At 49.3% G+C, this 14,364-nt stretch overlaps 3 protein-coding genes across 5 annotated transcripts; 1 reads left to right on the plus strand and 2 right to left on the minus strand.

Moving 5' to 3' along the window:
• The first annotated feature begins 178 nt into the window (after positions 1-178).
• LOC124708976 lies at positions 179-1,866 on the plus strand. The gene is made up of 3 exons (XM_047240613.1): positions 179-533; positions 659-780; positions 1,397-1,866. The coding sequence occupies exons 1-3, from the start codon at positions 254-256 to the stop codon at positions 1,559-1,561; spliced, it is 567 nt and encodes a 188-aa protein (XP_047096569.1). The 5' UTR covers positions 179-253; the 3' UTR covers positions 1,562-1,866.
• A 1,341-nt stretch (positions 1,867-3,207) lies between these two features.
• LOC124649437 (tetraspanin-6-like) lies at positions 3,208-5,524 on the minus strand. 3 transcript variants are annotated; one of them, XR_006986636.1, is made up of 4 exons: positions 4,645-5,522; positions 3,911-4,186; positions 3,624-3,800; positions 3,208-3,521 (listed from the first exon to the last, which is right to left on the minus strand). XR_006986636.1 is itself a non-coding variant. In XM_047189076.1 (3 exons), the coding sequence occupies exons 1-3, from the start codon at positions 5,155-5,157 to the stop codon at positions 3,482-3,484; spliced, it is 873 nt and encodes a 290-aa protein (XP_047045032.1). In that variant the 5' UTR covers positions 5,158-5,524; the 3' UTR covers positions 3,208-3,481. The 3 variants fall into 3 exon arrangements, 2 of the variants coding, with proteins under 2 accessions (XP_047045032.1, XP_047045033.1); XM_047189076.1 differs by lacking the exon at positions 3,624-3,800 and having other exon boundaries at positions 3,867-4,186; positions 4,645-5,524; XM_047189077.1 differs by lacking the exon at positions 3,624-3,800 and having other exon boundaries at positions 4,645-5,523.
• A 3,956-nt stretch (positions 5,525-9,480) lies between these two features.
• Positions 9,481-12,250, minus strand: LOC124646808 (protein Rf1, mitochondrial-like; the record flags this gene model as incomplete). Its single annotated transcript, XM_047186864.1, has 2 exons — positions 9,481-9,610; positions 9,744-12,250. A coding segment is annotated over one exon (2,448 nt), but the record flags the coding sequence as incomplete, so codon positions are not given.
• Between the last annotated feature and the right edge of the window lie 2,114 nt (positions 12,251-14,364).

A 14,364-nucleotide genomic window follows, 5' to 3' on the forward strand; every position in this document is an offset into this window, starting at 1 on the left:
TTAAGTGTTCAAATGTCCTTTGTACAAACAGTGTTTCGAACAAAATTTTCTGCAACATTTTCTAAGTACTAGGAGTATCAAAAAAGGGAGTCGAGCCGAGATACTGGAGGATGCCGTATACCCATTCTGTTTACGTAATCACCGGAGGCGCCTTCAACTCTTGTCTCCACCAGTCGGCTCTCAGAGCACCTCGTCTTCTCCCCTAGGCTAAAACCCTAGCCCAGCGCAGCGACCTTCTAGAACATTCCCTCCCATGGCGCTGCTCCGAGCTCTCCGGCGAGCCCTCCCGCCGCTCGCCTCACCCGCGGCGTCTCTCCTCCGCCGCGCCCCGGCTCCTGCCCAACGCCCTCTCCGCCCTCTTCCGCTCCTGGATCCGATCGGGCCCCGGCCGTTCTCCGCCGCCGCCGCCGCGGCCGTCGCGCGGGCGCCGGAAATGGGGGCCAGTCTCTTCAAGGGGCTCACGGAGACCAGGTTCCCCAAGCGGCGCCCGGGTTTCGAGTCCCGGCGGAAGAGGGCCAGCCTGCGCCCCAAAGGTGCGGTGATCTCATCTCTGCCATTCCGCATCTCCTACCTGTCAGGACGCCACGACCATAATCTGAATTTTGCGTCTCTGCTGTGCCGATTTTCTGCTGTTGATGCTGCTTCTGTTGGTCGACAGGTCCGCATTTCTGGGTGATGTGCAAGCCAGGGGAGCCTATCCCGTCCAGCCAGCCCAATAAGGGCAGCCTGAAGGGGAGGAATGAGAAGAAGCGGATCAAGCAGCGCAAGGACTTCATCATGGTCTGTGTGTTTGTTCGGTTCCCTGTAAAAAACTTGTTTAATTGCATGATTGGTTATGTGAGGTTATCTTCGAAGCCTATCTGTGTGCTGGATTGGAACAAATTTACAGGCCAATGGAATTCTAATAACGTAGTAGGTAGATAGACACAATATCGAGAGGAGGTTTAGTTCGTTTTGTGCCACGGAACAACCCTAAATGTCATGTTGCAGTGGCACTAGCTAATCATAGCTTATTTGAGTAGGTATTTTAAAATTATTGTGGTAATACCAACATCTACATGTCTACTAAGTACTAACTCACCAATTTAAATTTTATTATTTTGGTTTTATTTTCCAGCTTGGTTATGCTCTTTTCATAGACTCCAAGAGTGTTAGTTTCAACTATGTCAATCCGTAATAGCCTCATGCAGATTTACCTCTGTGGAACCAAACTTTGTCTTCCTTACTATGTAGTTCTAACAACTTAGATTATGAACTTATGATGGTCACTTATGCTTCTTCCGTTTGTCTAATTACCAAGACCTGAGTACTCTAATTATAGTTACGGCTAATAATGCTACATGGCATTCCCTTCTTTCTAACCAAGTGCTGACATCCATATATCTTGCTTTGGCAGGCGGAAAAGAGGAAGCGCAAAGCACAGTATTCTGTTGCTGTGAAGAGAAAGGAGGCAGAAAGGACCGAGAGGAAGATGGCTGCAGTGGCAAGAGAACGGGCATGGGTGGAGAGGTTGGCAGAGCTACAACAGATAGAGGCAGAAAAGAAAGCTGCAACGGCTTAAGGAACCACTCCGGAACGGCAAGGAGTCTAACTCGTTCTGCTGCTGTGTTTTATCCCTGTTTTACCAGATAGCCTAAATATGTTCTATGCAATCAAGAATATCACAATCCTTTTGGGTGGAACACTACCTGTACCACTTTTTTGAACAGAAATCCCGAAATGGTGGTTCTTGTTTTGAAAAGACTGTTTCTCAAATTTTGTCTTTGTAATGGAGTATCTGTTCTGTGATGTATTGACAATAAATCATATGATCTTGGTTGTCGGATGGTGATCAGAAATGTTCAATGCCTGCAACCTTTTGGAACAGTTCTTTGTATTGATTTTTGATTGGAACTACCAATGATTATTAAATTGATTCCCATCTTCCTATCTGGGAACTGTAATTCATGCTCCGCTGCAAAACGCTGCATAAGGTTTGCAGTTCTGGAAAAGCACATATGAAGTAGATTAGATCGGAGTTTGCATTCCATTGCTTCCAGTCTGCACATATATATTTTGTAAGAAATTTGCTGAAGCCATGCTCTTCCTGATGACACATTTCCTTGTCCATACATAATACCCAGGCTCTTGCTCTCCAGATTTAGCTGCCTGACAATTGTGGTTCTGACTTGCAAATAATGCAGTAGATATACAGTGATCATCCTTCGTAGACTTTTACCTTCTCAACTGGATCGATGAAGGTTCCTTGCTAGCACAAAGGCTGCGGCTGTACTTGAAATCTAATGTGAATCAGATGACCTTTTCTAGTATGTCCCAATAATATATAGTTGCCACCTAGATTAAGTACCTGCGCTAACCATCTCTGCAGTACATTGGCCATATGAAGTGCCCTATAAATATCTTTTATCTTTTGGTTTCAATTATGTGATATGTTGTCGAATCCCAGTTGGAACTTTGGAAAAAGACCCTTAAATTTCAATTATTTGTGATGGAGTGGGCTTCAGAGAGGATAGAGGTCAAGAGTTTGGCTGGCGATAACCGACACGTCTCCTCCAGGCCTACTACTGCTCAAAATTCCCCACTTGGATGTTACTTGAGGTGAGTCCATTTCAGACATTTCCTTTGCTTGTGTTACCTTCCAGAATTTGTGTTTAGTCACCATCTTGTTAGACAGTCGTAGCTGAAATGGGACACTAGATTTTCGCTTCTAAGAGACAGATTGTCTTAAAATTTAGAATACATGGAGCGTAGTAATCATTTGGAACCTTATGAGATTTGGGATAGCATTATTCCTATCGGGTGCAGTTGCTGCACCGTCTATCCGGCATCAATTTTTATGTGAAAAAGGTCAATGGGAATATATTCTATTGTGACCAATGTGAATCATATATGATCACTGCATATTGCTTGTGATAAAGTTATTTCATTCTTATCAGTTGTTTGTCTTACCGTTCTATTATTCTGCCCTGAATTAGAAGTGCCTTTTGAAATATTTATTGAACAGTATCCAAAATGTTCTCATATCACATAAAAATACCATGGTCCATGGGTGCTGAAGATGGTGAGCTTGTGTTAGTTTTAGTTTCAGTTTAGAGGCCCACCAGTATCATATCACAAGGTAAACATGGCCAAAACATGAAAAATATAGGAGACAAACCAACAGAATATGTGCTGACATGGTCATATAGCTGACTGGATTTTCCTCCATAGACAAGAAATCACCTCTCTTTTGAATTCTCCAACCAGAATATGTACTACAAAATGCAAAACGCTTTGGCTACCATACTGGAGAAATTAGGCATGCTCATGTGCCCTTTCCACTTCACTATCTTGTCCTCATACTAAAATATGTACTTAAGTTAATTATTGGACACTAAACGGAAATTTACATATGAAAACCGTAGTGCTACAAAGAACTGGTCCAGCTCCCAGCCATTTATCAGGAAGGAAATATTATACATGGGTTGAGTACCAATAGCGCCTAGTACATCTGTTCTCTCCTATCGCGGAACCATCGCCACCTGTAGTGAAAACCATAAAAAAGTGTTAACAAAATCACAGCAAATAAATGATAATAAACTCAAATTCTGTATTAATAAAATAAAAATTGGCTGTGTCATCACCAGATTATCTTTTGTATGAAGAACGCCGTTAATGAAGAAGCAGTCAAGCATGATTATGCAGTTGTGAACATCAAAATAAAAGAAACATCCTCTTTTTTGTTGAATATGCACTTTTTCCTAAATAAACAACTCCATTGTTTACTTCTAGTGATGAGATGTGGCAATGTGTTTTCATCTCTGAAATCAAAAAGTGAAGAAAAAACAGAGTCATAATTTTGTTTTATTTTTATTGGCTGAAAGTACCAGTAGTAGTCCCAGCGTGGGCTGATCTTGGACATGCGGTTTACCCCGTATGGGTACTCGGACACGGAGCGGCGGGCGTTTCTGAAGGCACAACACCCGCAGGCACACACGCAGATGAGGAAGACGAGCACGATGACGTTGAGCACGGAGATCTTGTGCCAGTCCTGGCGCACCTGCTCCATCACGCCGGCCTTGCATGAGTTGCACTGGTAGCACAGGATGTTCGGGGCATTGTTCCACTGGAAGCAGTCCTCGTCCTGTGCTCCTACTGGCATCCCACCACTGTATGTGCACGCTGTTGGTGGCTTGCAGCAGCCAGACTGCAGGGTAAAGTAATTTAGAGTAGTTATTATAGTAACAGAACATGAGCTAGGACTAGGAGTAGCAGAAGCGCAGGAGCAGTAAGTTACAATTTTTTCATGACCAATTAGGCATTAGCAATAAATTTAATGGAAGAAAATGATGCAAGTGATGAACTATATCAATACTTCTTAGGCTATAAGGCCCTGCTTAGAATGAGTGCAAAATGAGTGCATCCACCGGTATTTAGTTCAACTTTGAGTTCAGTACCAGTGACCACGCTAACTTTTATCCATTCTAGGCAGCCCCTAGTTTGTTTGTTTCCACTTCTTTGACAATCTGTTGTGTTTTGTACAGAATTAAACTGGGTACAGTTCAGGTTATCAACTTTGTTGCACTATATGTGCTGAAATCAGTGGCAGTAACAACGAGGGCAGTAAATTCTGAAGAAAATGGACCAGTGGCTGACGCTGCAAACCTGTATTGGCGTGAGATCATGCTGGAGGTAATCCATGGGAGTCCAGTTGGAGATCTTAGGACAGGCCTTGGACCCAACAACGCAGGCGAGCGCCGGCTTCCAGTACTTGATGTCCTGGATATGCTTCTGGAGCCATGAGGAGTAGTCGGAGATGTGGTACTCCCTGTACGGCCTGCCGGCCATCTGCGTGCCGCCGCCTCCCGCCGTGACGGCGAACCCGAACATGGTGAGCCCGAGCAGCATGCCGATGAGGATCATCACGGCGAAGAGGTACAGCCACAGCGCCCAGGCGACGTGGAAGCAGGCGCCCACGAAGCCGGCGAGGGAGATGAGGAGGACGATGAAGCCGACGATGAGTAGCGGGGTCTGCAGCATCGACGAGCACGACGTCGTTGAGCCCTTGGCCAGCCAGAGCCCTGCTCCGATGACCGGGATGGAGGCCAGTAGCGTCGCCAGGTTGAGGTAGCCGATCATCACGTTGCTGAAACGCTGAGGGTAATACATGCCGTCCATCTTGATCTTGGTGCTGTTCCGGTTCTTTCTGCTCCTTCTGTGTTCTGATGTGCACCGCTGGGCCTTTGGTTTATATGATATGGCTACGGTGTTCTTGGCTCTTCTTGCCCTTGATTTTGGTTTGTCTCACTCTCTCTTTCTGCTGATTGAGGTGGTAATGTTTCTTGGAGCGGCCTGGTTCACAGCCTGCCTTTCTTCTCCTCTTGGAGGGAGGACTCTACTTTTTCACCCTGATGACTGTGCATGTCTCCCTGCAATGGGTGTACTTGTGTGTATTCTAATGCTGGCTTTGCTTTTGTGGAGGCCGATCTTTAATAATGCCGTGATGGTTTTTGGAAATCTGGGGCTCCTCTTGTGCCTTTATTTTGGGTTCATACTTTAGCTTTATGGACTTGTGCCCTTACGTGTATGATTTCAATCCGCGTTTTCCGCCATGGCAGCCTATTTTATGCCTTCCTTTCTAAAGTATCATTCTATACTACAGTATATGAAGCACTGTCGTTTCACAGCCAGGTTATACATACTACCAATTTAATAACACCAGAGGCAATAGAGATAGTCCCTTGCGAATTTCTGTCATTATATATTGGAAAGAATGAAGCATCTGTTTTCTTCTTTGCTGGAATAAGAATAAAACGTCTCGCTGATTTCCCTGTTTGGTACTGATTCTTCGTGAACGAAAAGCAGTAGAATTATGGCGTTCTTGATGTGTGGATGCCTTAGCCCCTGCCCTGATGCTTAATCATGAAGGAAATTGTTTTTGGAGGCTGGGCATCCAGATTCTGGCTTTCTGGGCTAGCAAGGATAAGGAAGCTGCTGGCCTTTTTTTTCTTCTTACATCAGAATGCATGAAGCAGCATGCTTTATAGCCATAGGACACCAGTGTCACTTTGCATGCAAGTAAAAAAAGATGAAGAAGAAGGGGCCCTGGCTAGTCGTCGTGTTGCCAAGATCAGTGGCGAATAAAAAGCGCATCATATGCATAATGCACTGCCTTTTGCTCACCTTTTCTCTTCATTTGTGTGTTCCCTTTGTGCAGGATAAGCTCATCAGCTGGATGCCGCGGCCAATCAGGTAAAAGCGTATGTGGTTTGTTCTAATGACGTATGTGGCGCCGGTAACCACATGCTTTATAAGTTTTTTTCTTGGAGTCCTGATGAGAATGGCGAATCTGTTCACACAGACGGCAGACGCCTGCTTTCCTTGAGGTGCTTTTCTGGGGTGTGAAAGTGTGTTCTGAACCTGTGAGTGCTTGGTAGACAGAAAGCGCGGCAGTGGCCGGGATCCGAGTAGAAGACGATCGGTGGCTCGAGATGGAGAATTGTGCTCCTAGAAATGTTGATCAATGTTTGATTTCGAAAGGTTTGAGCTGCTGATAATCTTTGACACCGACAACTGGCTTCCTTGGTCACTAGGGTCACATGTTCATTGGTGATAGGTTGCATCGACTGTGGAGCACACACACGTCATATGTGGCGGTGAAGGAATGTGTGGGTTAGAGGAGAGATTGTGTTGTTGTTAGAGCATCCCCACTCGTTTGGGCTCCCCACGCCCAAATCCGGCGAAATTTAGCGCCGGATGGATGTAGTTTTTGGCCTGGGGAGGCCCATTTTTCCAGCCGCGAGCTCATGGACGCGCACCCACCGCGTGCATAGCGACGGTGTGTCGCCGGGAAGGGCAACCGTCGGAGTGCCCTCGTCGCTTTGAACCGCCGTAATGGTCCGCGAAGTGGTCTGGAGAGCCCAAACGCCTCGTCGGGAACGGTCGAAGTCGCCTCGAAGCGACAACCGCCGTAATGGAGCATGAACTCCGAGGAAGAGCAACCGCCGCTCTCTTCGTCGAGAGAACTACATATACGGTTTCGAACGGCCGACGCCATTCATCTATTCTCTCCTCACCATCTTCTGTCAACCATGAGCGATCGGGTCTTGGCCATCGGACACCGACAGCGAGGGGAAGCCGCCAGGATGGCGCCATTGGTGGGATCGAGCTGCATCGTCCAGCAGCGACGATTCCCCCCCGCCGTCCAGCGAGGACGAATGGGATGACGACGAGGAGGAGGACGAAGAGGCCGTGGAGCAGGCCGTGGAGCAGGCCGTGGAGCCGGCCGTGGAGCCGGCCGAGGAGCAGCCCGAGGAGCCGGCCGAGGAGCCGGCCGAGGAGCAGGCCGAGGAGCAGGCGAAGGAGGAGGAGGACGCAGAGGCGAAGGACTCACCTTCCTCCGACGAGGAGGTGACGAGCCGGAAGCGTCGCCGCCACGACGATGAGGCGGGGCCATCTAGGAAGAAGTAGTAGTTTAAGTTCGTTTTTAAGTTTTTATATGTAATTTTTATGTTTATTCGAACTATATATAATTATGTTTAGTCGAACTATATATAATTTGACTATGTTGAGAGTTCAAATCTTTAGTTCGACGATGGTCTTGCCGTAGATCGGGAAGACAAGGGTAGTGCCGTAGATCGGGAAGACGAGGGTATTGCCGTAGAAACCCATGCCATTGTCGCCGACAGGTCGGGGCCACCGAACGTTTCCCGCGATTTTCTCTCATCCGGAGTCCCCGAGCGCTCCCCGGGGGGCCGGGGATGGCCTGGGCTCCCCGGACGGATGAAAGGCCAAATCCGGACGAAAACGAGGAACCGGGGGCGCGACTGGGCCGAATTACGCCGTCCGGATGGAAAAAACGATCGCCGGGAGCCTCGTCGGGGGGACGAGTGGAGATGCTCTTAGGACAGGAAACAACTGGTTGGTACAATCTAGCAACGAAGTGGATACGCTTTTTTCTCAACGGCCACACGCAGTGGTAGGAAGAAAGGTCACTAGAGCCTCAAATGATTCTCCTGTGATTGCACTGAATTTGTTCTATAGGTAAATGTAAAAGAAAACCTGGTGTTCTATCAAGTACTGTATTGCATTTATTTACGTTCATAATAAACTGCTGACACGCAGATAGACATACTGTTTCTTTGATTCCAAGGACCGACATGTAAATATGCCCTCTCCTGTACTATTTTAGGACGGCTGGGTAAGCCACGGCATCATCACGACGATGGCCGGCTTGCAAGAAAAGAAGATCTTCACATGAATAATAAGTTAACAGTATCAGAATGGTATATGAAAGAGGATTACTTAACCAGAGTACAACAGCTGAACTCAATAAAATGAAATAACTAAATCCTCCAGTCCAATGACTGCATGCTTGCGATGACCTCACTATTTGGCGCTGGCGTCTTAGAGTGGAGGTGACATGCTTCGTTCTTATCTCCTTACGTGCATTGCTTGACCACCTCGTGTGTGCTCGGCTCTTCTTCCCTCCCCCATGTACTTCTCTTCACTCCCTTGTAAAGATGGACTGACTGCTTAGTCGTTTCGGGTAATAAACAACAAGCGGTGGGGATCTCTTCCCCCCGTCATTCCTCGAAAAAAAAAATGACTGCATGCAAATACTTGTGTGAAAGAAATAAAAGACTAAGGGTTCTGTGCTGCACAATTTGAAAAACGGTGTCAGATCAGGAAGGACCATGTGATGACACTTGACTAAGAGTATCAGGTAATGATCCTGGCAGATTGTGGTGAGACAGATCCCTGGAAATGAAAATTAACATCAAGCACTTAAAGATGTTTAAACTAGTCCCATGGTGGTTGGTGGAACCGTGGAAGCCCCGTGGAAACACGCTTATGAGGAAGTCTAATAGGATATCTACAGACCGTACATGTTGGAGCAACATTAGATCACCAGAAGAAGCGTCAATTTGACTAATCAACCCACTGGATGACAAGATTCTGCAAAGAAGTTGAAACAATCCTTATATATTCAGCTATAGCCTCATTTCTTTGATAACGGATGCAAATGTACACAAAAGTTGATGGAATATATATTGACCGATTAATTTCAGTGTCAACTCACCAGGCTTCTATTCTTCGAGGACTGCTGGAAGTATAACCATAGCACAAGCCGTTCCATGCAGAAAATGTAAGGGCAGATGGATCGCCCAGCCAATTTCTCTTCACAGAAACTTCATCTGGAGATAACTCGCAGGTTCAGTTAACAAGATAAAAACAGTGATCTTATCCAGAAGATAACTGGAGCAGAGGGGAAGACACCTCCCTGCCATAGTCATTAAGTCGGGTGAATCCTTGAACCCTGGCTGCTGGTTACACGCGCCTGCTTGCCGACCACTCGTCTTATCTAAACAGTACATGTATTTGGTAACTACATTCAACAAAATATCCTATCACTCAAGGTTTAAAGAGCGAGAACATTATGAGCTCCTATCAGCTACCATATCGATTTCACTATAATCACCCTCAGCTAACATGCACCAGATATGCTGAGGTTCAAATATCTTGATAATGTAGCGAGAGTCGACAAACTCAGAGATGACATCCGCCATGACATGCTCCTGGCATTAGTAATGCGTTCACCATTAGCAAGCTCATCATGCACCAAATGGCCCTGCGTTGATATGGCATTAGATTAGGAGCTAGCCCCACAGCTAGCATGCCTAGTAGCAACATACCAGACCAGAACACCACGGTGGCACTATAACCCAGCTCGATATTCGTGAGCACACAGAATAGACACTTGCCCACATCGTTGAGAGCCATCTTCGGACAAGGCCAACACTTATCTGCTGAATCCAGTGCATCAGCTGACTCCATCAAAAAATTGGTACTTTACAGGGAGCGATTTTATTTTGTCCTGATATTTCCCGTTCTTTGAAAAGAGAGACATCAGCAAAGAAATAGTTGAAGCTTCAAGTGAGATGCCTTTGCCATCAACTTTAGACATATAATTTCCTGCCTTGACTATCTCACCTTTTTCCAACATCATTCTGATGATATCATTTATAAGACGAGAGCTGGGAGCACAACCACTCTTCTCCATTGAGGAAAACATATTTTCAGCTTCTTCCACCAATCCTTCTTTTAGAAGATTTCTTATCATTATTCCGTATGTGGAAGCATTAGGTACCAAGCCACGAGCTGATAAAGCAGCAAACAATTCGTTAGCTTCTTCTTTTCTCTGAACCTTGTACATTGCATTAATCATGATATTGAGTATTGCAATATCGAACTTCACATGCATTGCACCTAATTTTTGGAACAGGACGATTGCCTCATCGGTGCAATTATTTCCACAAAGTCCTCCAAGTAGTATATTATATGTGGAAATCTTCACCGTGGTTCCACTTTCTATCATCTCGTGGAACATTTTCTTTGCAGCAACAGTTCTCCCAGAACGAAATAGCCCATCTAGTATGATGTTATATGTAACAGTTGTAGGTTTAACTCTCTTATGCAACATTTCTCTGAATAGAATCAACCCATCATCGATCCTTTCAGTTCTGCAATAGCCATTAACAAGTGTATTGTATGAAACATCATTAGGCTCAATGCCAACTGATACCATGGAATCAATCACTCTCATTGCTTTCTCCATCTTGCCAACTAAGCAATATCCATCAATCAGCGAATTAAATATAATGACGTCAGGTCTCTCACCGAAGTGTATAACTAAGTCAAAGATAGGCCATGCATCCGAAACCCTTCCTTCTTTGCATAAACTGTTTATTATTGAACTGAAGAACGCAATGGTAGGACGAGGAATACCTTTGTTCATCATTTCATAAACCAACTCCTTGGCTTTCACCAAATCCCCATGTGTACAAAAACCTTGAATTAGGGAGCGATACACAACTGCATTCGGTTGTATTCCAATAGAAATCATCTGATTGAATTTTTCTATAGCATCAGCAAGCCTGCCCATTCTACAAAATGCAGCAATTACACTTGAAAAGGTGAAGACATCCGGACTCACTCCTTGTCCTGCCATTTCAGTAAATATGAGCATAGCTTCATCCATCATTCCACATTTAGCATACGCATCAATTAATATGGTGCGAACATGGTAGTCAGGTACAATGCCATTGCTTTCCATAGAATTGAAGAGATTAATCATGTCGGCAAAGCATCCTTCAGAGGCATACCCGTGAAGCAGAATAGAGTATGAGAAGATATCTGGCTTGTGGTGGCCCTTGGCAGTCATGGAATGAAAAAATTCTGCAGCTTCTCTGCTTCTTCCATGCTTGCAAAGGGAGGCCATGAACGAATTCCAAGTAAAAGCATCTGGTATAAGGCCCTGGCTTGTCATTTGTCTGAACGTTTTAGTTGCCTCCTTCCAACTTCCCAGAGTGGAATATCCATGGATCATGCTAGTGTACGTAACTTTATCGGGCGGAACACCATTGCCAATCATCTGCCGAAGGAACAACTCTGCCTTGTCCATCGCTCGGGCCTTGCACAGCGCATCGATAATCGAGTTATAAGTGACCACATTAGGCAAAACCCCTTGCTGCGCCATTTCATGGAATAGATCGCATGCCTTGCCAATTTGCCCTTCCTTAAAGAAGCCGTGGATGATGGTGCTATATGCCACCACATCGAGGGAGCAGGCGCCTCCTTTTTTTGCCACCGTCTGGAGCAGGTCGAGCGCCTCCTGGCTCCTGCTATGGTCACATAAGCTCTTCAGAACAATGGAGCATGAGAAGGCATTAGTCACACCGCCAGGGTCAGACATCCAATGAAGCAAGAGGTTGACAGCCTCATTGGTCCGTTTTGCGCAACAGAGGCACTTGAGGAGGGTGCTGCAGATGATCTCATTTGTCTTGAGGCCCGTCCTCAGAAGGCGACCGAATAAGGCAAGCCCAAGTTCCGGGAGGCGTGCGCGGCAGCAGCAGTCCATGAGGATGCCGTAGGTGTGGACTGTGAGAGCCGCCATCCGCTGGCCGGATTCTTGTCGGCACACATGGCTGAAGAGGGCGATGGCGAGGGCGGGGCCATCTCGGCAGGTGGCGGAGTCCGGCGCACGGGCGAGGGCGGCGAGGAAGCCGTTGAGAGAGCGCACGTGGACCGGGGCTGGCCGCGCTAGCAATTGGTCGAACAGGTGGTGTGCGTCTTCCGAAGTGAGCGTCCCGGCGCGCACGCGCTCCGTGGCCGCGGCAAAGGCGGAGTGGGGAGACCAGGAGCGTGCGCGCGGCGAGATGGAGGAGGAGAAGCGGCGGTGGAGGCGGGACATGGGCGTGGTGGACGCAGCGCGCGCAGGCAGTCACCCCCGAGGCGGAGTGTCGCGTCCAGCTCCCACGATGCAGCCCCAAACGGCGAGCTAGTCGCCCCCGGCGGAGCGGCGAGCTCCTTGCCGACGAGATGGAACGATGATGTCCTCCAAGCTCATGCCGCCGCAGCGCCGCTTCCTTGGAGGGAGTTGCAGTGGCCAGTGGGTTGTTCTGTTGACCGGTTCAGTTCCAACTAGTAGCATGGTTCAGTACTTCAGTGTCTTTTTTTTCAGTGTTATGCAATAATTAAGTTTTCTTTGCAAGTGCTCGCACAACTCTGTCAAGTAAAAATGTGCATTGCATGCCAAACCACACATGTCAACTGTCAAGCCGTTTTTTTTTTTGGCAGTTGTAAAAGGGTTCTAAGGACATCTCCAACGCGGCGATCCAAACGGACGTTTTAGGCCATTTGGATGGCCGCGCGGACACCCGGACAGCGGCCGCGTTCGCTTGTCCGTTTGGGTCCCAAAAATCCGCCACGTGGTTCGTCTTTCGCTGGGCGGCGTTGCGCCATGGCAGGCCTCGACGGGACAACAATGGCGGGCGGGAGAACGCACGGGAAAGTTCCCCCGCACGCGAAAAGGCCATGGGCGCGCGCTCGCGCCCCAGCTATAAAAGACGGCGCCAGCCTCGCAGAACTCACACCCGGTCCGCCGTCCTCTCCCCCTCTTCCTTCTCCGGCGCCCTCTACACCTCCGTCGCCATGCCGCGCACCCTCCAGGCCACGTGGGCCAAGCTCTCCCTCGCCGCCCGGGCCAGGTTCCCGCGGACAGAGGAGGAGGAGCGGGCGGACGCGCGTTTGGTCGCCGACGACGAGGCGCTCCGCGTCGCTGCCGAGGGGGCGGCGAAGAAGGAAGAGGACGCAGAGCTGGTGGAGGCGGCCGCGGACGGCTGGCACGAGACCGCGGACGGCTGGTACGAGGCCGCGGAGGAGGAGGCGGAGCCCGCCGCGGAGGAGGAGCCCGTCGACGCGGAGGACTACTTCGACGACCTCGCGCTGGTGAACATCAACGTCGCCATCGAGGAGCGTCTCGACGACCTCACGCGCGTGACGAAGGAGCACGAGGCCACCTGTCGGGCCGGCCGCCGCCGTTTAGGCGACCTCCTCGGCCTGAAGAACCATCTCCTCGCTATGCGAGCGGCCCGCCACCTCATCCAGCTGCCCTCGCCGGAGCGGCACACCCGGGAGGCTGCTGCGTCGGTGGAGCGCGGCCGCCAAGAGCGCATGCGCCGTCGGGAGGAGAACCATGAGGCCCAGGCCGCCGGCCGCGTCCGCCTGGAGGCACGGACCGATGTGGAACGCGCCGCCCAGCAGGAGCTCGAGCTGTGCGGGAAGCTGATGGTGCCGCCGCAGGAGGTGGAGCGCGAGCGCACCCGAGCTGCGAGGACGGAAAGGAGGAGGGCGGCCGCAGAACGCAGCAAGAGGGCCGCCGTCGAGGCACCCAACTGGTAAAGCTGGAGTGGAATCATCACGCGTACAGGCCGCCCACGTCGAGTGAAATCCACGGCCCCGTCGGCGAGTCGCCGGCGAGCCCGCCGGCCCCGTACGTACCTAGACTAGTAGTAGTAGATTTAAGAAAAAATGTAATGGCTAACTTTAATGAAGAAAGAAACTATCTCCCTATGACACGCGGGCCAGGGGCGGACAAGGGGCGGACGCGAGCGGCCAGCCATCGGCGTCCGCGGCCACGCAAACGCGGCCCAAATTTGGGCCGGCTTTGGGTCGTCTCGGACGCCCCGGCCATCCGTTTTTGGGATGGGTCCGCGCGCTGGTCCGGGTTTTTGTCCGGTTCAACCCATCCGGACGCGCGGGCGCGGGATGGGTCGCTGCGTTGGAGATGCCCGTTTTGGGCCGTTTGGGTGGCCGCACGGACATCCGGATAGCGGGCCGCGTCCGCGTGTCCGTTTGGGTCACACGCTGCGCCCAACGCGCGGACGCATCGCATACGTGAAGAAAATCAAAAACAAAGGAAAAATTTAAACCTAAACGAAGTTTCATTAAACATATGCGTCGAGGACGTCCTCGGGCGGCGAGGGGCTGTTGTGGCTCGACCGCGACGGGGACTCCGGCCACGGCGACCACAGGGCCTCCTCC

Source organism: Lolium rigidum, chromosome 4 (genome assembly GCF_022539505.1).
Source record: "Lolium rigidum isolate FL_2022 chromosome 4, APGP_CSIRO_Lrig_0.1, whole genome shotgun sequence".
Classification (NCBI taxonomy): domain Eukaryota; kingdom Viridiplantae; phylum Streptophyta; class Magnoliopsida; order Poales; family Poaceae; genus Lolium; species Lolium rigidum.

What these genes read in the sequence shown, in the direction of transcription:
- LOC124708976 (XM_047240613.1), top strand. Translation starts at nt 254, where the DNA reads ATGGCGCTGCTCCGAGCTCTCCGGCGAGCCCTCCCGCCGCTCGCCTCA. An exon ending in GGCCAGCCTGCGCCCCAAAG is followed by an intron (nt 534 to 658) that starts GTGCGGTGATCT and finishes GTTGGTCGACAG; the next exon opens with GTCCGCATTTCTGGGTGATG. An exon ending in AGCGCAAGGACTTCATCATG is followed by an intron (nt 781 to 1,396) that starts GTCTGTGTGTTT and finishes TTGCTTTGGCAG; the next exon opens with GCGGAAAAGAGGAAGCGCAA.
- LOC124649437 (XM_047189076.1), bottom strand. Translation starts at nt 5,157, where the DNA reads ATGGACGGCATGTATTACCCTCAGCGTTTCAGCAACGTGATGATCGGC. An exon ending in ATGATCTCACGCCAATACAG is followed by an intron (nt 4,187 to 4,644) that starts GTTTGCAGCGTC and finishes TTTACCCTGCAG; the next exon opens with TCTGGCTGCTGCAAGCCACC. An exon ending in CCACGCTGGGACTACTACTG is followed by an intron (nt 3,522 to 3,866) that starts GTACTTTCAGCC and finishes TTTTCACTACAG; the next exon opens with GTGGCGATGGTTCCGCGATA.